General features: G+C 47.6%; 7 protein-coding genes across 7 annotated transcripts; 4 read left to right on the top strand and 3 right to left on the bottom strand.

The window, feature by feature from the left end:
* The first annotated feature begins 26 nt into the window (after positions 1-26).
* Positions 27-5,005, top strand: F4817DRAFT_327200 (DNA/RNA polymerase). The gene is made up of 2 exons (XM_049301997.1): positions 27-4,550; positions 4,609-5,005. The coding sequence occupies exons 1-2, from the start codon at positions 327-329 to the stop codon at positions 4,657-4,659; spliced, it is 4,275 nt and encodes a 1,424-aa protein (XP_049162460.1). The 5' UTR covers positions 27-326; the 3' UTR covers positions 4,660-5,005.
* A 962-nt stretch (positions 5,006-5,967) lies between these two features.
* On the top strand, positions 5,968-7,016 carry F4817DRAFT_240467 (uncharacterized protein). Its single transcript, XM_049299021.1, has 3 exons — positions 5,968-6,420; positions 6,487-6,632; positions 6,690-7,016. Exons 1-3 carry the CDS (start codon positions 6,365-6,367, stop codon positions 6,962-6,964), a joined length of 477 nt encoding a protein of 158 aa, XP_049162459.1. The 5' UTR covers positions 5,968-6,364; the 3' UTR covers positions 6,965-7,016.
* On the bottom strand, positions 6,863-8,540 carry F4817DRAFT_240463 (nucleic acid-binding protein). The gene has a single exon (XM_049299020.1). It carries the CDS (start codon positions 8,289-8,291, stop codon positions 7,068-7,070), a length of 1,224 nt encoding a protein of 407 aa, XP_049162458.1. The 5' UTR covers positions 8,292-8,540; the 3' UTR covers positions 6,863-7,067.
* A 294-nt stretch (positions 8,541-8,834) lies between these two features.
* On the top strand, positions 8,835-9,701 carry F4817DRAFT_312589 (ATP synthase subunit C-domain-containing protein; the record flags this gene model as incomplete). Its single annotated transcript, XM_049300146.1, has 5 exons — positions 8,835-8,895; positions 8,969-9,003; positions 9,072-9,163; positions 9,229-9,537; positions 9,593-9,701. The coding sequence occupies 5 exons, from the start codon at positions 8,835-8,837 to the stop codon at positions 9,699-9,701; spliced, it is 606 nt and encodes a 201-aa protein (XP_049162457.1).
* A 470-nt stretch (positions 9,702-10,171) lies between these two features.
* F4817DRAFT_240384 (general substrate transporter) lies at positions 10,172-12,974 on the bottom strand. The gene is made up of 8 exons (XM_049299019.1): positions 12,726-12,974; positions 12,646-12,674; positions 12,495-12,593; positions 12,274-12,442; positions 11,683-12,133; positions 11,438-11,626; positions 11,059-11,372; positions 10,172-11,001 (listed from the first exon to the last, which is right to left on the bottom strand). The coding sequence occupies exons 1-8, from the start codon at positions 12,787-12,789 to the stop codon at positions 10,772-10,774; spliced, it is 1,545 nt and encodes a 514-aa protein (XP_049162456.1). The 5' UTR covers positions 12,790-12,974; the 3' UTR covers positions 10,172-10,771.
* A 2,806-nt stretch (positions 12,975-15,780) lies between these two features.
* On the top strand, positions 15,781-18,028 carry F4817DRAFT_240361 (uncharacterized protein). The gene is made up of 6 exons (XM_049299018.1): positions 15,781-15,926; positions 15,985-16,012; positions 16,064-16,156; positions 16,216-17,010; positions 17,062-17,139; positions 17,199-18,028. Exons 1-6 carry the CDS (start codon positions 15,908-15,910, stop codon positions 17,986-17,988), a joined length of 1,803 nt encoding a protein of 600 aa, XP_049162455.1. The 5' UTR covers positions 15,781-15,907; the 3' UTR covers positions 17,989-18,028.
* Positions 18,029-19,865: 1,837 nt separating this feature from the next.
* F4817DRAFT_312586 (uncharacterized protein) lies at positions 19,866-20,308 on the bottom strand (the record flags this gene model as incomplete). Its single annotated transcript, XM_049300145.1, has 2 exons — positions 19,866-20,083; positions 20,164-20,308. 2 exons carry the CDS (start codon positions 20,306-20,308, stop codon positions 19,866-19,868), a joined length of 363 nt encoding a protein of 120 aa, XP_049162454.1.
* Between the last annotated feature and the right edge of the window lie 1,559 nt (positions 20,309-21,867).

Raw genomic sequence — 21,867 nt, 5'->3', positions numbered from 1 at the left:
TTATCTAAGCCTAACTGAGGGGGACTAAAAAAAAAACCGTTCGCAATGGCAAAAATTTCGGAGCTGGATCTTGGTGAAAAAGCTCGCCTCCCAAATACTTAATCATCTTGTTCAAATTCGACCTCGAGTCGAGTCTTTCTTCCTACATAGGCTGGGTTCGTGCATATAGGATCGCCTCGTCGGTTTTACCTATTCCTTCAGACTTCATGTTATAACAATTGTTCAGCAAAATTCTCGGCAGCTTTTAAAAGAGCCTGTTGGGAATAGCTTTTCTTTTTCCCCTCCTCCAAAATACCCATACCCATACCCATACCCAAGCCGTCGCGATGCTTGTGCGACCTCTTCCGGCTCGACAGAGCCTTCCCTTACCTCGACTCAGTGCAGTGAGGCGACAACAATTAGTTGCCAGACACCCGCCCCTCTATTCCTTTTATGCGTCGAGTCGTAGACTTTTAACTACCCGAGTCGAATTGTTACCGAGGAGGAGGAAGAGCTCGCAGGACACTCGTGGGTCAATCTTCCAGAGGTCTTTGGCTACGGCTATAAACGACCCTATACAAGAAAATGAAATTCGTTACGACCATCTCCCTAAAAATTACATGTATCCACTATCTCCTCCTCGTCTATACGATATACGACCCTTCGACCCTTCTTCGCCATTGCTCGTCAAACCCACAGAGGAACACTTTCCTCGCTCCAGGATTAATAATCATGGCATACCTGGTGGTGTCGACGAGATGATTTCAGTTTTTGATGCGTGCTTACAGGTCGGAAAGCTAGATAGAGCGGCTCTTGTCATTACTCGCCTTAGTGACAGCGGCGCCCTACATGGTTCTTCCCTGACTGAGCTTCACAACCAATACCTTCGCGCAGCCATTGACAAAGCTTTTGAACAACCAGACTCTGAATGGGCTCAGTCTTTACATAAATGGTACGAGTTAAATATTAGAGGTAAAAATATTCCTCAAACACCCGAGACCGTCGCTTGCATGTTGAAGATTTCGCTCTTATCGACCCAAGGGCCACGACTGGAACGGCTTGTGGCCCGGTACATGGATCTGATGCCTGGAGATGCTATATATCAAGTCTTATCGGAAGAGGATATTTTGACCCAGCAAGACGTCGGCATCATAGCCAGCATTTATCAGCCCGCTTCTGATCTCTTGGAAGAGTGGGGGCCTTCGCTACAAGACGAGGAATCACAGTCGTTAGACACGGAAGTTAGCTCAGCTGAACCGGTAAACCTTTCTGAGATGAAAGCAGAGATTAATGATACGCCCGAAGTTTTAGCCGTACCTCAGAAAGGATTAGGCCTCAAATCACTACGCGGCGTCTTGTCTTTCTTTTCCAAGGTTGAGGGACGGGATCTTTCGAAGCTGACATACGCAGAGCGCCGGGAAATTCAGGCTCGGCTAGAGCATGATTGTGTTGATTCTGCTATCAACCGATGGAGAGAAGAAAACCAGACTCTCATGAAAATGGGCTTGAACACATCGTTGTCTACGAGCGCCTTGAATTCCCAGCTATATGAATGGCAATGTGCTCTAGAAAGCAGGCTAGAAGAGGAATTTTCGCTATTTGAAGAGTCAGAAACCCGTGAAAGAAAGAACGACGCGGATCGGGATCGCTGCTTATATGCCCCGTTCCTAAGGCAATCAACACCGACGAGGCTGGCCGCAGTCACAATTATAAGCGTCTTAAATGCCATGTCATCTGTAGGTGTCGACGGGGGTATTCAGCTATCTACTTTGCTCAGCCATGTCTCCAAGGCGGTAGAGGAGGATATTAGACATATAATACAGCAGAAACGCGTAGAGGAAGCTAAGCGTAAAGACAAAGTCCGGAATAGCAGACTAAAACTGAAACAAAAGAGTGCAATAAGCTCATCGACAGCTCAGCCACCGACCGAGACGTTCGACACGGCCGACACGGCCGACACATCCTATTCTAAGACGGAATCTAACGTCGTGGAGCCGCCTTCCTTCGAGGTTAAGTCGTGGCCTATTTTAATTAAAACTAAGGTCGGCGTTGCTCTACTATCTGCTTTGATAGATACCGCAAAAATGAATGTGGTCCGGGAGCACCCCGAAACCAAGACTCTCGTTAGTCAACGGCAACCCGCTATGGCTCATACTACGATAAACAGAAAAGGAAAGAAGATTGGGCTAGTCATGCCGAACAAATTCTTGGTTGAAATTATGAAGCGAGAGCCTCCTGCGGATTTCCTTGCTAGGCACCTACCCATGCTTGTTGAGCCGGAACCCTGGACGAAATTCGACAAAGGGGGCTTCATTGAGTATCCCGCCCAGCTTGTACGAATCAAGAACGGCGAGAAGGACCAAAGGGTGTATGCCGAAGCAGCCGTGCAGAGGGGAGACATGGAGCAGGTCAGCAAAGGTTTGGATGTTCTTGGTCGAACAGGATGGCGAATTAACAGACCCGTCTTCGATGTAATGCTTGAAGCGTGGAACAGTGGCGAGCCGATAGCGAACATTCCTCCATTGGATCCCCAAATTCCCGTACCCCCAGAACCAGAAGCATCTGATGATCCTCTGCAGCGGCGGGAATGGCTGAACGCCGTGAAGGCTGTAGAGAACGAAAAGTCAGGTCTACACTCCGAGCGTTGTTTCATGAATTTCCAACTTGAAATTGCCAAGGCTTTCAAAGACCAGACCTTTTATTTCCCGCATAACATGGACTTCCGGGGTCGAGCTTATCCGATCCCAACTTATCTCAACCATATGGGCGCAGACCATGTTCGAGGCTTGCTTCGTTTTGCCAAGGGGAAGGAGCTTGGCGAGAATGGGTTGCGATGGCTTAAGATTCACCTGGCAAATGTTTTTGGCTACGATAAGGCGAGCTTGAAGGAACGAGAAGCGTTCGTGACGGATCACCTTGCCGACATATACGATTCTGTCGCCAATCCTCTAACAGGGAACCGGTGGTGGCTCCAGGCCGAGGATGCATGGCAATGCCTGGCGACTTCTTTCGAGCTGAAGGCAGCTCTCGAGTCTCCCGATCCCACTAAATTCGTGTCTCACCTCCCAGTTCACCAAGACGGGACATGCAACGGACTGCAGCATTATGCGGCTCTCGGTGGTGATATTTGGGGTGCCCAACAAGTGAACCTGGAACCCGGAGAGCGCCCCGCAGATGTGTATTCTGCAGTAGCCGACCTAGTAAAGGAAGGAATCGCGAAGGATTTAGAAGAGTCTGACAATATCATCGCGAAGGCGGTTGATGGCAAAATAACAAGAAAAGTGGTGAAGCAAACTGTCATGACCAATGTGTACGGCGTTACCTTCATTGGCGCCAAAGCCCAAGTACAAAAACAACTCGATGCGGCTTATCCCAATATCCGACAAGAAACAGGCATACCGGTAGCTATTCTCGCTTCTTACGTCGCTACGAAAGTGTTTAAGGCTCTGTCTACTATGTTTCGCGGAGCTCATGATATTCAATACTGGCTCGGAGAGTGTGCCGGCCGAGTCTGCCGTGCGCTTACCCCAGAGCAGATGGATCAAATTGCCAATGGAGAAGCGCCAGCGCCTAAGACAACAGGTAGGGCGAGTACATCAAAGCCAAAGACCACTACCGATGAGGTTCTCAGTCAATTCAGATCGACAGTCGTCTGGACGACCCCCCTCCGCATGCCTATTGTCCAACCATACCGCAAAAATGGAACTCGTGTGATCAATACCTCGATGCAGGATCTTACCCTGCAGGTTCCCGAGCGTTCGGATCCCGTCAATCGACGGAAGCAATTGCAGGCTTTCCCCCCCAACTTCATCCATTCTTTGGATGCTAGCCACATGCTCCTCTCCGCATTACAGTGTGATGAGCGTGGTCTCACATTTGCGGCTGTACACGACTCCTTCTGGACACACGCTTCTGATGTTGATGTTATGAACGACGTGCTTCGGGATAGTTTTATTCGTATACACAGCGAAGATGTCATCGGGCGCCTTGCATCCGAATTTGAGGCCCGATACAAAGGTTCTCTCTATCTATCTAAGGTCGAACGAGGTAGTAATCTTGGAAAATTGATTACTGCACTTCGCAAGAAGAGTAGATTGAGTTTGAAAGATGAACTCCTCCAGGAGCGAGAGAGAATGCGATTATTAGCATCCTCAGACCCCGAGGAGGTCAAGAAAGGCCAGGAAATGCAGACGCCCGCTAGCATCTTCGAAGAGTTGTCGGCCCCTCAGCCCTTATCCAGTGCGGAAGATATGGAAGGCATGACATTAGGCGACATTCCCGATGTAAACGAGATACTAGCCAACACAATGCAAACAGTCGACGAAAACGACCAGGACGATTTAGCACTAGCTTCAGAACCCGTCAAGGCCAAGGCCAATAAAGCTACCGAGTCGGACACGAATTCCCGGACGGCAGAGGCGATGGAGCAGTTGCAAAATGGGGTAAACGTGAGCCGTTTCGAATTAGAGCTCAGCAGTAGCAGTCAAAAAGCAGCTAAAGCAAAGGCCAAGCCTAAACCTACAATGATCAACGTGTGGCTTCCACTTACTTTCCCCGAGGTCCCTAAAAAGGTTAGTTATTCCAGCATTTAGTTTAGCAGATGAACGTCAGGCTAATTAGTATTCTCAGGGCGATTTCGATGTCTCACGACTTAGGAATAGCCAGTACTTCTTCTCGTGAGCTCGGGTGGGCTTGGTTGAGCTCGGTAAGGAGCCCGAGGTTTTACGATGGCTCGAAAGTCGGTGGCGTTATGGTTATGTTTATTACATTATATGAGCGAATGCATCATGGGGCGTTTGGTGATAAAAAAGTGCTTAGTAGCGCATAGCGGATGACTGGGAACATAGAGGCATTATATTGTATATACGAGGCTCTTGTATCAATCTGTATAGTACACGGGAGGAGGTAGTCTTGGAGAATGGACTAGGGAACAAGTTAGGGACGGATGGGAACAAAGCGAGAGTCATCCACTCCAATGGTGTACAAATTTAGCAGCAGTCAATCTGAAAATATTGGATATTGTCAATGTCGAAAATTTGAACTACGGCAGTTTTAAAGAGCAAACCCAAGACTTTCTATTCCCGTGGGTATATCCATGTCTTACGATCATAACAAGACCAAAATCCGAGTATCGTTCCTAACACGACTTGATAGGCTACTGTGTACTCCCAAACACAAGAGCGAAATGAAGTCAGCAGCCCTTCTCCTATCCTGACCTCAGCATAGGACGCAATGCAACACCAAAGAGGTGAGAGAATATTGAGGCTATTTATCACACTGCAGCTACGAGGTAAGCGAGGCCCTAGACCAGCATATAGGATCTTCGCGGCGGGATTCCAGAATGCCGGAAGGAAGCTAGGTTTAATATAATATCCGGGGTCGCGTATGTGTATGTACCTAAGGTACCTAGGTAGGTAGATATATATTTTTAGATGTGTCGCATTCGATATGTATGTATGTATGTAGTTTTGCGGGGAGAGGAGAACGAGTGTTGTGACTATGCGCTCAATTACCGACCACCGTCTTGAGATCTATGTATCTCCTCTCGGTTCGCTCGGCTGGTCGATATGCAGACCAAGAAACGAGGAGAGCTGGAAACGGCAGTCTAGATGCAGCCATCCCCGCGTCTTATTCGCCGACGCTCTAGACCGGACCGAGATGCGGTGAGCTCATACGAGGTAGGGCTGAGGTGAGGCGGTTCAGCCATCGTAGAATTATCCCCTTTCTAGCCTGTCAGGGGACGACTTTCATTTTTTTCTTCTTCCTTTTCAATTTCTTTTCATCCTTCTTTCGCTTTTGCCAATGCTTGGACCCTCGCCGTCATCCGGATCCACGCATTACATTATATGTACGTAGGCGTACATAATACATACATAATACATAACACATAATACACAATACATAACCTTGCCTAGCGTACATAAATATATATAGGTAGGTTAGGTTAGGTACCTAAGGTAGATACATAAAAAGGGCGAACCACGGTAGCAGGAAAGCAGGATCTCCCCGTGCAACGCCAGATGAAATATGTACACCGGCCCCCAGCTTTCTCATTCGAGAAATAGCGAGGAAAGCGGAAGGGACGAACGGAGTCCTGCTCCCTTTATGCCAGCCAGCCCCCCTCCCAAGCCTCCTTGGCTGGCTTGATCTTGTGATTTGCTTTTTTTCTTCTTCCTTCCTCTTGGCAACGGATAGGAGAAGGGAGTGACGTCGAGGCCCGTGTTTATGGCTGTATATTATATATATGTACGTACACGCATATACGTATTAGGTATAAAAAGAGAAGCTCGACTCCTCCCTTCATCAACAATATCATAAGATTGATTTACTCAAACCAGCCCATCAAGCAAAATTCATCTACATACGAAGTAGTCACATCTCAACAATGTTGTTCTCACCTCGAGCACTCATCTCTGGAGCCGCCGCGCTGCTGGCTCTCTGGTAAGTCACCGCCTGTTCATAACATCTACCTCGACAACAACAGAGGTTAACATAGAAACATCACAGCAATGTAGCAGTAGCATTGCTTGTAGCAGAAGTACCTAGCCCGACGATCCCTGGACACTGCTCGACTACGATGGACGACTTTGAGCACACCACTGCTTGGGTAAAGACTCACGAATGCTACGCCTACACCAGAACGATCCAGTCCTGTAAGTCTCTTCTTGCACACTAGCATTTACCATGCAAGTTACTAATTACATGCCCAGCTACTTGCCCTACCCCATCATGCGCATCTAGGCCAACAGATGTAGTCTGCCCGCTCTACATCAAGGTCTCAAGCGTCACCGTGCCATGCTCTACGGACTGCTGCCCGACGACGTCAACATCGTATGTAGCAAATGGCGCGTGTCCGACTTGCGATTCTTGCCCTGTCCCAACTGAATGGATCACTTACACGACCGGATGTGCTGGTACACCTACTATTACATCCGTGACGATCGAGACCCCGCCGTGGAACACGCCCGGTGCTCTTGAGAATTAGTATGAGAGGAAGATCTAGGGAACTGAGGGGAAAAGAAATGTAGTCTGTAGCTCTTCAATGCAGCTTAATTTTTTATTTCTAGACCGCTGTGTAAATTTTGCGATTATCGTACTGTGGCCCCCTTTAAACTTGGGACTGTGCACACGCCGCCACTAGCCGTAGTTAGCTTTCCAATTTCTTCCTTACCCGCCTCCTTGACCAGGTGACCGTCGAAAGCAACTTCCAAGTTGTCCGTTGTAGTGAATCCGGGCTGGAATGTCTCCCAAACCTTCTTCTTGGGGTTGAGAACGCCCTCGGGCTCGCCCCTCCATCCGTCAAAGCACACCCGCTCACCGGTCTTCGCGTCGGGAGGCGGAGTAACTAGCTCGACAGGTCCCTTGTGATCATCCACCTCGCCCTCCTTCAACTTCGGCGACGCGGCTAGGACCATGGCACATGACTTAATTCCCCGCATCTTGACAGGCTTCAGGTTGGCGACGACGACAACCTTGCGGTTTTGCATCTCTTCTAGAGGAATTAGACCGTTTAAGCCAGAGCAGACAGTCCGGCAGACCTGGCCTTCGTACTCGGTGGTATCCTCGGTGCCAGGCTTGTCGCCCATGGCAATCGTAGAAACAAATAGACTGTCAGCTTCCGGATGCTTGATAGCCTTCAGAATATGGCCCACTCGGAGATCGATTAGATGGGGCGACGGGGGCGTAGTAACGGCTGGAGCCTTTTGGGGTTTGGGAGCCTTCTCCTTCTTCTCTTTCTTGGGGTTCTCGGTGGCAACGCCCACTGCGGCTGCGGCCTTGCTACCAGCTTCAATAGCTGCATCCTTAATAGCCTCGGCCGCTGCCTTGGTTCGGTCAACTAACGTCGCAGCAACCCCACCATCACTACCACCGGCGGCGGCAGCAGCAGCAGCAGCAGCAGCCTTCTCCTTCTTTAAGCGCTCCTTCTCAGCCTTGGCGTCGACGGGCGGCTTGACGTAGAGGACCTCGTCAAGGTCAACCTTGATCTTGTCCGCATCGTTGACATTCAGACCAAAGATGCCAGAGTTCTGGACAAAGTCGAGGTGGCGGAGGATATGAGGGTGGCCTTGTTCGCCGGTTCGTTGCTCAGGGGTCCATGACTTAACGGTAGGAGCCAGAGACTCGTAGATGGCGACGTCAGCCTTAGAGGGCTTGGTGCCGAGAAGGGTGGTTCGGGAAGTCAGGTGAGAGTTGAGCTTCTCAAGGATTGATGTGTCCGACGGCGAGCTCTTCAGCCGCTCCGAAGTGGTGATCCACTGTTGAACCTCAGTCTCCTCGGTAGGAGTGAGCTTCTGGGAATCAAGGGCGGCCATGGTGAAAGTTCGGAAGGAGATGCCTCGTGAAAGAGGGCGAATAGCGCGAAAAAGTGACAGCTTGATGGCTTTTTACCCAGCTGCGACTCAGACAGGGTCGCAGAGAAATACGGTGTTGAGAAGTAGGATTTGGCGTCAAGTAAACAATGGAAGGGTTCGATATGAATTTTTTGAAGCTATTCGAATTCAAGTGCCCCTCCATCAAATTGACTCATTTACTTCCAGATAAGGCGGGGTGATAATTGATCACGTAATATTACAGTTAATCGAATTAGGAAATATTCATGTTTAATTGCATTTAAAGTTGAAAGACCGGAGCTAGGTCGGGCCGGGACCCACCTGACGCTTTCCAGGGATGTAACGACGGGCTGCGCGGCTGCAACCCCAAAGCTCTCCAAGCTCGTAGAAAGGCAGCCTGCTAATAAACGTCAATCGCGACTTTCCTTAAACATTCATTAGCTCCCCTGAGCTTGTGTCGACAACCTCCATCCAAAATTACCCCCGGAATTACCAAACAATTACTCGCATCCGAATTCTACAAATATGGGCGCTCTAACATACGGCGCTGGAGGTCTCACCTCTTTCATAACAGTTGTTGGACTGTGTATGTAAAACATTCGCGCTGAAGGGCGTGAGATTGAGATTAAGATTGAAATTGAGAGGCTGATTGTTTATAGATATGCTCTTTACCGGTAGCGGTGAATCCTTTAATGTTCGTCTCGGTAACACGCAATAAATAATAAATAATTACACCATATCCTAATTACATGTATCTTCTAGGTCGGAGCTTTCCTCGAAACGGTATCGCCGTACGTATGGGCGGATCTAGGTATTGCGCTTTGCATTGGTCTATCAGTCGTCGGCGCAGCATGGTATGGCACGCCCCCAGCTCAAGCTATCATCCCAATCGAATATATCACGATTGACAAGTCCTCAGGGGTATCTTTATCACGGGTTCTTCCATCCTCGGTGGTGGTGTTAAGGCCCCTCGAATCCGAACCAAGAACTTAATCTCCATCATCTTCTGCGAAGTTGTTGCCATCTACGGTGTCATCATGGCCATCGTATTCTCCTCCAAGGTCAACTACGCGGGCCCCGACGAAATGTTCGACGCCAACAGTTACTATACCGGTTTCGCCTTGTTCTGGGCTGGCGTGACGGTAGGAGGATGCAACTTGGTTTGCGGTGTTGCTGTTGGCATCAACGGCAGTGGAGCTGCTCTAGCAGATGCTGCGGATCCTTCTCTGTATGCCTCAGCTCCATTCCCCTCGGCCATATAGTATGCTAACAAAAACTGTTAGTTTCGTCAAAATTCTCGTCATCGAAATCTTCAGTTCCGTCCTAGGTCTCTTCGGTCTGATCGTCGGTCTCCTCGTATCCAGCAAGGCAAACGACTTCGGCGAGATCTAATCTCGATTATGTATTGACGGAATACAGTGTAAGAAGAGATGCATTCACAATCGATCAAGGATTGTTGGCGTTCGGAAAGACGGTTTCAAATTGGGGAAAGTTACGGGTTTGTCCATTTGTGAACTATTGTATGTACTATTATGACGACCGAGCGTGATCACAGTTCGCCAGGGGCTGCTGGAATAGACCCCACACGGAAATCCACAAGAGGCCAGAGCCTCGAGTAGACTGGACCGGCACCTGCCACTTGACAAACCACCTCGGGTTATACTAGAGTGGGATCAATCTGGCTACTGGTTCGCTAGAACTATAATAATCTAGAGAGAAGTACTATATATCAGATATTGGGACACATCCAATACTCATACAGAGTGTATTCCCTTACGACTTTACGACGTACATAACGTCCAGGATGCGAAGCAATACTCCTAAATATCTAACCTACCTAGGTACTCAGTATCATCCATGCACAATTGAACATGTTCCTAGCAAAGGTAGATGAGGGATACAAGGAGTTGTAACTCATAGCTTATGAGCCAATATTTCAAGTAGGCTAAATAGCAAGCTTAGGTGATGGCCAGGCAAGCAGTCAGTCCATGTGACACTATCTGACCTCATTCGAAGTAGGCTATGTGTGATTGAAGGAGCTAGAAATACATAGGCAGGTTAAGAGAAGAGTCATAAATCCTTGGCGTAAATTTAATTCCTAGCTAGTCGGACTATTCGGGTTTATGAATGTGTCAAATCCGCATTTTAGGAGATAATGAAAGGCGTCAAAATAGCCTATGCTGCTCTGTTCGTGCTAGATGTATCGTTGTGCCGACTAAAAGAGATAGACGATGCTCAAGGCTAGAGATATGTTGAAAAGATAGAACGAGGATTGTTCAAGTATATCATTACTTCCATCGTGTCCACTCGTCCCTTTGTTTAAGCGGATGCTATGTCCAAGACGTAGCATCATAGGGTAGAAGCGAATTGCCCACGTACGAAGAATCATACGGCATATTAAAACTATCCATCAGCGGTAGTACGTCGACATCTATGGTGAATATTGGACGGCATAATATAATTTAAACACTCCGGAACGCCTCAGCGAGAGGAGAGGTTTCGGTAATGCGCCTCTGTTCGGCCTCTGTAAATTCTTGCGGGCGGTGTCGTTGGGTAAGTACTTTGTCCCTGAACACGAATGGACCTCTATGGTGCTCGAATATCTCGTCCATATCTTCGAGTGTTCGAAGGGAGGTTTCTGGATAGAAGAGGAATACAATAGGTAGGTATGACCAGCAGAATACCGCAAAGACTATTTAGTGCACAAGGTTAGACCCTGACATAGTGTCCGGTAGAGACGAGCCCTTACGAAGGTAGAACCTCCATCCAAGATTATCCACACCGACCTTTGTGAACTGTACTATGGCGAACCCGCTCAACCAATTCGTTGCGGTGGCGGCGGCAGCTCCCCTTGTCCGCCACCCGAGGCTATTGATTTCAGAATTATAAACCCAAGGGACCTTGGCAAAGCTGGTACCGTAGCAGAAGTAGTAAAGAAAGAACATAGCCACCGTTACTTTGCCAAGATCAGACTTGTTTTCCGGATGAAGAGTAGCCTCTCTCAGTGTCATAGAGGCAACGAAATAACAAGATCCAGTCGTAATAGAACCATACATCATAAGTCTATGGAACCATAAGCATTACTACTTGCCGGTAAGGTAGAGAGAGATGTGGAGTATAGGCCTTACTTGCGTCTTCCGATCAGGTCGACTAGAACCAGACATAGAAAAGCCGCACCCAAGTATAGGCTAGCATTTGCTCCGGCCAATAACCTTGCATATGAACTAGAAACTCCTACCGACTCAATTAAGAGGGTGGGAAGGTAGTAGCCCAAGGCATTAACGCCGCTGAACTGTTGCATTAGCTGCGTCCCGCAGCTTTAAAGGGTCAGCATGATGGAGGATTAGCCCGGTGTGTCTATAAGGCGACTTGCCTCAGCACCAAACGGCGAACATTCTGCAGTGGATCTCGACCGAGTACAGCATCCACCATAGGCACACGAGCCTCGCGTTCTTTCTCAAGGGCACTCTGGATAGACCTAAGGTCGTCCTTCAAATTCTTATCATCAAGGTTATGTAATAATCCTCGGAGTTGAGCGAGAGCTACTCGAGCCTCCTCGAATCTTCCTCGTAGCAATAGCCATCGCGGTGACTCAACGGTAAGCGGTAGAAACGTTACTACAACGGCTGCGTATACGAGCTGGAAAGCTAAGGGGAATCGCCATTGGAATGCTCCATTGCTATCAAATAAAGCGTAACTCATCCAGTTTGCTACGCAGAATCCCGCCGTAATGCACAACGAACCTAGCACCACAAGTTTACCCCTAATATTGGTAGGTGAGGCCTCCGCAACGAATACAGGGCAAGTTGAAGAGGTGATCCCCACTGGACTAAGGGGTTAGCATATACGGAACGGCAAGTGACTAGATGGAGCCGTATGCAACGGGATAGAATTTTAAGCAGATTCTCGAACAAATGGGCGAGCAAAGAGTGGAGAGCTCTTAAGTCTCCAGGGGTCAACCTACTGCCAAACCCATTGATGATGCGGCCAACGATCATCTGCGGCAAATGGTAAGCTGCAATCTGCAGAACTACTCCAATAACGTTGACCGCGAGCCCAACATAGACGGACTTCTTCCTTCCCAACCTATCACCAAGTAGGAATGATGCGAGGCAGCCGAAGAAAGCACCGAGCTCATGCAATGGTCAGCATCCGTGATTAGCATTGTCAAGCGTCACGACCCACAGAGAAACAACTGGACGTAATACCCGAGATAGCTGGATCCTTGGTTTCTGGAAAAGTCTCGATAAAATCTGCCGATATGAGGGCGCCAGCAAAGATCCCCTGGGTTAGCTGTAAGCTAACCATCAATACGGAGAACACGGGTAGTAACAACCTGGTCATAACCAAAGTGTGCCATCGAGACTGCCATTTGTTACTCGTTATATCAGCAACATAGCGGTGAACAGTATATACCAGAGTTGGTTAATGTCAAGCAGGTGAGCTGCCACTTTCCGCTTGGTGAAGTCCAGTAAGCCATATTATTGGATGGCGGGTATGAGGGTCGATGTAAGACTGGCCAGGACGATACCCGAGAACTCGATAGAAAGGAGGCGCTGTTAGTAGTAATGCCGATAGAGTGAAGTTAGTCACTGTATTTTAGTCGATAATGTACCACGAGATCGCCCCTTTCACCGTGCTTTCGAACCAGTCGCCGATAGGATCCTGACTCTAAGTGTTTCTAAAAGGCTCGTTAGCGATCGCTTTATATAGCCATCTTGAAAACCCAGTAACGCCTTATTCATCTAGCTACTAGCCAGCTCCGCCCGTTCTCAGCATATTTGGGGAATGTGTTCCGGTATTCCACGCCTTGGTGGTTCAATGGGATCGGGGACACGTCCAGCTATCCCGTAAAAAAGTCCCATGTTTATACCCAATCTTAATGGTGAACTTGGCACTGGGCGGCTGTTCCGACAGTGACGCAGATATATTTCCACTAGGGTCAACCTAGTGACTCTTCTTCGGTCACCCCAAGTATACCACTGTAACGTGTCCACCGTAGTGACACCCTATCTCTTAGACTCAGGGGTTCCTCCCGAGCGAGCGTAGGTAGGATTTCGATAGCCGTAACCGATTGTGTTGAGAACCAATATCATTACCGAAGCCGGTATATTGGACATCGATACACCACCCACAGGAATGAGTAAGTTGTATCATTTAGTTTCGTTGGATATTCCCAAAATAGCCCGGGCAATAAAACTCGGTAACGCCGGCCAAACATAGGCGGCTAAGCTTCTAACCGGAGCATACGGGGATACGGAATTGAAATAGTTTAGAGTCAACAAATATGATATAATCGTATGAGGTTCAATTTGCCCGCATAGCTTAAACATGCTGTTTAATTTCTAATGTCCAGCTCCAGACGCCAAAGGCGACAGCATACATTGTAGGTAGTTCTTCAGGGAAATTCTCCAGGGAAGTTCGGCTAGGTGAAATAGAGATAAAAACTCACCAAATGAGTTTATAGTTTCATATATTTCGAAGAAGAAGGAAACACTAAAATGGTTATGAGAAAGGACGCGAGGGGCAGTTGAAATAGTAGTTAAAATAGGAGCAGGATTCCGTTAAAAGCTGAGCTGTCGGTCTTCCGGCATCGTCGGCTATCATAATAGCGGAGTCTGTTATTCCGACGTCCCCAAGGTAGACAGTCGGCTGAATAGAGATATCGCGTCCCGGCTCGCGGCGTTAGCGATGCCGAATGACACCGGATCTACGGCGATTGGAATTCCAAAACATCGTAGGAAACAGTTCGGAAGGATTGGCTTTGTAAAAAAGTGGACCGGGTTCGGTGTTTGTGACCAGGTATCCAGTTCTAATATCAGTAGCCGCATCACACAGGTAACGTCCACAGGCAGGTAGCGGTAGGTACATATAACCTGCAGGAATAAAATGCAGGCGTAACATAATACATTAGCTAATCCAGCTGACACAGCATTTACCCTATTACCTGGTACTGATTCTTTCTTCCTTCCCGAACTTTCGAGACCTTTTTTCTTAATACCCTATCCTAAGTATCTTATTCTTTACGTGCACCTAAAATAGGTAATCACTGACGTATAAAGCATATCTGATAGGTAATCATTTGCGATCTATGTGTTTTATCCTGCATGTAGACACATGATTGCTGATTACGAGCGTACAAATTCGGCTACCTTCACATCCTTTTTCATCCATACGGCATCTATCATTACCTTTTGCCATACCTTCACGTAATTCGAATGGAATGTCGTCGCGTACCCGAGGGTACGGGATATGTATGTCAGAATATGACGAACCAATGGATATGAATAAATACTCCAGCCTATTACATACCCAGGCCAAGATTATATTCAACATCAAACGCTCAACCCGATCCACCTACCGAAGACCGTCCGGTGTTTTAGTCCAAGTCCCGGCATTAAAAACTTGCAGGGTAGGTCAGGCATAGGCCGGAGATGCGTCGTCGATGGATCACTTGATCCATTTAATATTTGCGGACTCGGAGTAACCTGCGTTCTATGCTTGGAATGTCTTGAAGATGCTTCCCCCAGCCAGTAACTACCTAGGTATCCTCCTAACTTAAACTCCATTTTAATTTTTTGCTTAGAACCCCCCGCGCGTCCCGCTGTTAGCCGTTTTTAGTGCCCGGCTCAAATACGCTAACATAACAGTCAAACTCAAATAGTCTTTAGGTCTTTAGTACTTCTATGTACAAAACACAGCCACGCTTATACTTAGGTACATATTGTATTATCCCCAAACCCTAAGAATCATCACAAGGGGTAACTTTCCGCCCTATTCAGCCCTATCTCGATGCTTAACAAAAACATCCCATAACACATAACATCGCAGTTTTTATAATCTCTTAAGTTTTGACTAGCCTTAATGACGTATGGCTCAAGTAAGCTTGCTAGCTCTGTTGAAGTATGAGTCTTCCCGTAACCACCAACATCCTATTTGGGGCATCGGTGGTGTTGACCTATAGTTAAGATCGTTCTCACTTCTATTCTTACGACCTGGTAGTATTTAGTCAAATTTGGAAGACGAAGGTGAGGCGTAGGTATAGTGGATAGTGTTCCAACGTTTCATTTGCCCCATAAGGGGGCTTAACCATTTTCGATAACATACGGCCCTTCTCAAGTAGTTATTATGCAAGTCTCTACCTACGTGACTGCTATAATACGTCTGTCACGTCTGCGAAAGTGCCTGGTATGTCTTGAGGTGCCGTGCTTTCAACATCTGGGTATAGAAACTTCTTGTTGGTCAGGATCAGCGACTAGACATCAGCATAATTGGTCTAGCGTTCGCCCGCGTGGCGGTCAGAGAAACTCGTTGCTACTTGGTTATGAAGAAGTCGACGAGTGACAGTGTGACATTAGCTACCCAATATCCAGTCTTCACCCCCGGCAAGACCCAAGGGTTTTATACTACGTTCCCAGTTATTGGGTCGACTATAACAGAGGTCAGCCTCTTCGGCCAGGGTATTTGAACGGAAGCAGCCGCCTTTACGCGCTCGACTTGCTGGACCTTATTATCTTAGTTGATGCTTACCCTCGCCTAGACGATAAGAGTTAATTCAGGGGGTATCTCCATCTTAGCCAGCTCCTCGGATTTGCCACATGAATTACACAAGGAAGCGTATGCTACCCATTCATTCCCCGATATATCGTTAGGCTACTAACTTACCGAGAACCAGGCGCACTCCTTGCTTGCGACTTCTGCAGGTACTTACTCCCTCTGGCTATTCAAATCCCTTTCGACCTAACATAGAGCAGGCATCGTAAGCGGAGGTGCGATGGGAAGAAACCGTGTTCTACCTGCAAGGATTCAAATGCCGATTGTGTATACAAGGAGCTACCGTTCGATAGGTATTCTCTCTAACATCTCTCTAGCTCAAGGCGGCGCCCATGCTAACCCTAAATCGTAGAGTGGAAGACTCGAGTCCAAACGCAGTCATCGATCGGCTTGCCCGAATAGAATCGCTGCTCGAACACCAAAGCCAGCAGATTAACCAGCTCAGTACTCGTTCTAGCCCCCTTTCGTACCCTCCGAGCCAGGCCGATTATTTTACCGCTTACCAACAGCACTCAGACTACTTGCCTTCCACGTCTGCTGGAATAGACCCCCAGTTAGATTCGCCGCAATTTTTAATCCCAAAAGGTCATGCTACTCTGACAACCACGCTCCTTTCGCTGCCCCAGGTGCGTGATCTACTCGGAGACTATCCAAGAGAATATTTCTTCGAGATCGAAGAGAAGTTCCCCTTACCAGGACTACTTGGGAGTCTCTATGATAGCCCATTAGTCTGGCCATCTCTTGACCTCGATGGTCTTAATGCGTTAGCCGAAAACTATTTCCGAAATGTTCACCCTCACCATCCGCTATTCACGCCGAATATGTTCAAATCGTGGCAGGATCAGCTTATTCAGGAAAGGGATATGGAAGATATTGGAACTTCGATATGCTTTTGCGTCTACGCGTTGGGTACGATAAGTTCAGACCGGGAGGGCAACTATGAGGATGATGAAGCGCTGGGTCTTCAGTTTTTCCAACCGGCACTGAGAATAATGCTACATAAATTGGTTTGGGATTTTCGACCAGGCATAGGTATCTGCCAGGCTTTGCTACTCGCAGCTTCATATTTTGCTCATTTAGGAAGACCACTTCACAGCTGGAGAATGGCGCAGTTCGCATCCCGGCTATTTCTAAATCTTGTTGAGAGGTAATAAATACCCCCTTAATGACCAAGATAGTCTGAGCTAACTTACAGAAGCCGGAAACATAATTTGTCGAGTGCTGTCTTCGAAGAGGCGGAATTAAGAACATTTTGGCAATGTTTTACAGTTGAATGGTAGGACAACTATAGGCCGCAAGTCTACTCTTTATTTTATACTTACCTCTGTTATCCAGTGATCGAATCGCCGAGCTTGACGTTCCTCGGAGCGGGATAGAACCCTTGGGGGACCGGATGCGGCTTCCACATAATACGGACCCCTCCGATAACGAGAATATTATTTATTTCATCGCCGAGCATGCCATTCGTCGGCTCCTGAACCGTATACACAACTCGCTTTACGGTCCCGAACTCGCAGAAACTAGTTTCACGGGACCAAACCAAGCATGGCAGAGTCTAGGTCTTCAGAAACTTTTAGCTCTTAGTACTGAGCTCAACAGACAGTTAGAGGAATGGTACATCTCCATACCGGACTACCTAAGACCTCTGAAAGGGACTCTTCCACTACCAAACGATCGTGCCCGAGTCCTCAGGCTTCGGTACTACGCTGCGAGGCACATCATTTATCAGCCGTTCTTACTTCAGATGGTCTGCCGACAACAGGAAGCCCAATCCCCAGCGGGATCTTCGGCTCTAAGTCCTGATCCATACGGCGAGTCGCCTGTCTTCTTGGAAAAGTGCGAGGCCTGTATCGATTCTTGCGTTACCTACCTTTACAATGCGGTGGATATGATTGACAAGCGTTCTCCATACCTATGGACCATTTCACAGAGTTGTCTGGCATGCCTAATTATGCTATGGTTGGCAGATAATTCACCCACCTTGCATACTTATGTCCCCCATATGCAACCAATCCAGGACATGGTGCTTACAAAAATACGAAAATGGGCCCCTGACGATTCTAGCCTTGCTGCTGAGGCACAGATTATAGAACAGCTCGTTTTTTCTGATTCGATGGAAACTTGAGGAGGCTCTCTGGTATATTTTTACAATTCTCATGGCTTCCTTATAGCGCACGAGACTTAGGTGGCTATTATAGAGAAATTTAGGAGGCACCTTGAGAATTAGAAGCTAAATTCCACAAGACATTAAATCTCGACCTTAAAAGGGGGCCTGGCAGGGAGCGTGGTGGAAAAGTTTCAATATGATACTGATGAGCTAGACTCGGCGATGAGGTTGGGAAATAGATGAAAATAGCATTTGAGCTAATGTATGTACCTAAGATAGACGAATTGAATCTCCTTCCTTCTGATTGGATCCCATAACTATACCAAGGCGTGGTTGCCGATGCATCAATAACGCATAAAACGCATGTACATGTACCCACCCGCTTTCCCTTGACATGTATTAAATGCATGCATGGAAGTCAGCAAGAATATTCTCCCTTGGGGTAGCCTTACCTTGGCTGATTTGGTAATACTGCCTTACATACGGAATAGTAGGTACCTCCTAGCTGCCGAGTAATTGTCAGCTCGACACATAAAAACCCCCAAAACTCTTACTGATCGAGATGACATCATTCCCGCTTGCCCGATAGGTGTGCCCTATACCATAGCCCTGGGACCACGCTAAAAGTCGGCTTGCATAAGGTAATTTAGGTACCTACCCGATGCACCTCGATCGAATTACATACCTCAGCTGCGGCAGGGCTGGCATTACCCCCGAGCCCATTCCGACCCCGAAAGAGAAAATGGACATTATCAATTCATAATGAACGGAAGGATTCGGGATGAGCCGCGATATGCTCAGGACTGCGGTGCGATTTCGTAGCCAATGTAGACCGATAGACCCGGACCCCGAAACACGGGAGCAATCCGATATCGCGACGACCCCGGGCGTATGACTTGCTGTCGACGCGACAACGCGAGCTATCCGACGACGCATGATCCCACCGGCGTCTGGACCCGGCTACTCGGAGTTCCCGGGTCGAAACACCAAGAACCCAAATTCGAGATGCCTAATTCCAAATGTTTCTCTCGTTCCTGTACATTCCAGCCTGCGCCGAATGCAACTTGGAAATGCAGCCAAGTGTTCCCGTGTCCCATCTTCGTCTTCACCGCCTGATGGGAGTCATTGTTTCTTGTTCTTGTACACGATACTCGAAGAATACCTGAGCTCGTAGGCAGCAACGGGAACGACGGCCTCGACGATATGCTGACGACTTTACCGTCTCACCCACGCGACAGGTGGAGCGGCAGGACCCTGTTCCCATGCGTCTGACCCTACCATCTCAGCCCTAAACTGAAAGGCTCTTGCCACATGTTGCTGACTGCATCTACTAGCAAGCATTGCCTAGCATCTTACCCTCCACTGGAAATGTTGGGACAGGTGCATGTAATCACTTAATATCGAACTCGGCCTCATATACGGGTATGCGACGGCAAGAGGTCGCCACTGAACCTTTGAGGCTATCAACCTGGTTTGCCTCATTGAGTATGTCTTGCCGTATAGCCAGTGCCCTCGAAGGGTGATTAATCTCTCACCAAATATCACAATATCAACTAGATAAACACGGGCGTTGAGATATCACGCCAGCTACTAATATTGTCAATACTAGGCGAGAATGGAAGATTCGCAATGTATCATTATACCAAGCTATATTCGATGCAGCCTCACGAACCAACCAGCGGGATATAATTTCCCCTCGAATAATTCACCTATTAGAGTTGCAACACCAGCCGTGGCTATCATACACGCCGTCCGCTAACCCATTGCGTTCTTCACTAGGATTTGTAAATATCGATAAAGGAAAGAGCTAGGTCCGTCTGTTATGGACATGGTAGAACTGCTTGCCGAACCGTCAAACTGAGCTTCCCTTCGTCCTGATCAACCACCTTGAATGGCTAGATGACTAGAGCCGCGATGGCTATGGCGAGCGCGGCAGTAGAAATGTCCCCGACTCCCGCAGCTGTTGATTTACCATCCGCTAACGTCTCGGCGCCTCCGCTCGGTATGATGGCATTGACGCATCTGGGCATGTGCCCGTGTGCTGTGAGGTGGGATGTATGCTTATGAATCGATTTTGTGGTATGCATGTTCTCAGCATTTTTGTTGAGTGGCTCTGTAAGATGTTAGCGGATGGAATACTTGAACAAGTCTCGGAAATCAGGTATCCAGCATCGGAAAAGAGCCGTGACTTACCATGAGGCCCCGATAACGAGCTATCGTCGCTAGCCGGGACGGGCCCGTCGAGGATTCGCAAGGTAGTTACGGAATCTTGGTCCTGGAGAGGCAACGTTGCTACCTTGCAGACAGCAAAGGCGAGAGCGAATATTGGAAACCGCATGATGTCCTAAAGGAAATCTGAGTGGATTCGAGTCTAAGTTGTGTCCCTGGTGATAGGAGAATATGAGGTTCTACGCAAAAGTGTTGTAGGATTGTAAATGGGCGTGAGTCGACAGATATTGAACACTGCTTCGAAGAGGCGCCCGAACTCCTGATGGACTGTATGATCAGACGGTCATAGATCATAGGCCTAAGTAGGGATTAGACAAACACATGTGAAAATAAACTTCAGCTAGCGACATATGATTCGCTCTTTGATCGTATCCGTGCTCACGATTTTCTATATAGGTTAGGTAGGTGTCTAGGTATTCTTTGAATACTTGCTACTCTAACAACTTTGAAAGCCCTCACTGGGCTATGTTGCGTAATTACATGTCACAGTAATAACACTACGCTCGACACCTTCATGAATGATCAGCTGCTTGATACGATGCTATTTCAGAGAGAGTTGGCTTTATAGTAATCGGATTAGCATCTAGCAATCTATTTAAGGTTGAATGTTTCGAGTTGGATGAAACTCTAGTAGTATTCTATAGAAAAAGTATAAAGTATAAAGACATCGTTACGTGGAGAATAAGGAACTCTTCCTAAGCCACCACAAACTCTATTGCAGAAACTATAGACGTGCTCGCGCCATGATTACGAAGCTATCTAGATAGAATAGCACGGTCTTTTGATGCTAGTAGACTTTCGCCGATGTCCAAATAGAAGACACTCGACCTCGGCTTATAAGACGAACGAATCATATATAGTATCCATCATTATGTCCGTATAATTCAAGAAAATGAGGCCAGCACGAATATACCTATCGAAATATGTCCCTAAGTTTTGCTGAAAACTTAGTTTAAACACTGGAGCTCTAGATGACTTAGATAGAGTTATGATGACCTAAGATTAGATAGGTGAGAACTCGTATGAATGCCCTAACTATCAGCATTAAGCATGCATTTCTATTCTTCCGCGCTTAGAAGAGGCCCGAGTGAATCGTTTGCTGGGTATATCTGTGTCTCACGGGCTAGATCTATGGCGTAGCAAAACGACCGTGACACAGAGGACGGTTACATTGCCGAGACGGCTACGTGCTTAAATGGAAAGAGGTCAACAACACTTGGCGTGAGGGAGCTGATACACCGCTATGGTCTTGATTGTTGCACGGGCGCAAACATAAATCGCTAGGCACATTATATGTAGTTAATTTAGATATATTTTTACTTTCAAGTGCGTACAACTAAAAGGCGAAAACAAGACTCGTCAATTACATAAGTAAATTACATAAGTGAGCGGTGAGGTTGCCAACACATGCAGTGAATTATATTGGAAAGAGGAATTGAATGGTTAAATAGAGTTGGCGTGCATGGCTCCGAGATGAAACAAGCGACAGGGACTAAGTTGCTTGCAGCCAGCCAATTGGATTCGGAGTCTGTTTTCAAAATTGGAATTTGTTCCTGACGATCTCCTTAGGTAATCTTCGATTTATCTCATTCAGGTAAGGTACATCGGGTATGTATCTAGGTTTAGCGCCTCTCCCTAACACTTTCCCCTTGCTTCAAGTTTTCATTC

Source organism: Daldinia loculata (genome assembly GCF_022478755.1).
Source record: "Daldinia loculata strain CBS 113971 unplaced genomic scaffold F4817scaffold_6, whole genome shotgun sequence".
Classification (NCBI taxonomy): Eukaryota; Fungi; Ascomycota; class Sordariomycetes; order Xylariales; family Hypoxylaceae; genus Daldinia; species Daldinia loculata.
Note: the sequence above shows the minus strand (reverse complement) of the source record. Positions and strands in the feature narration are given on the sequence as shown.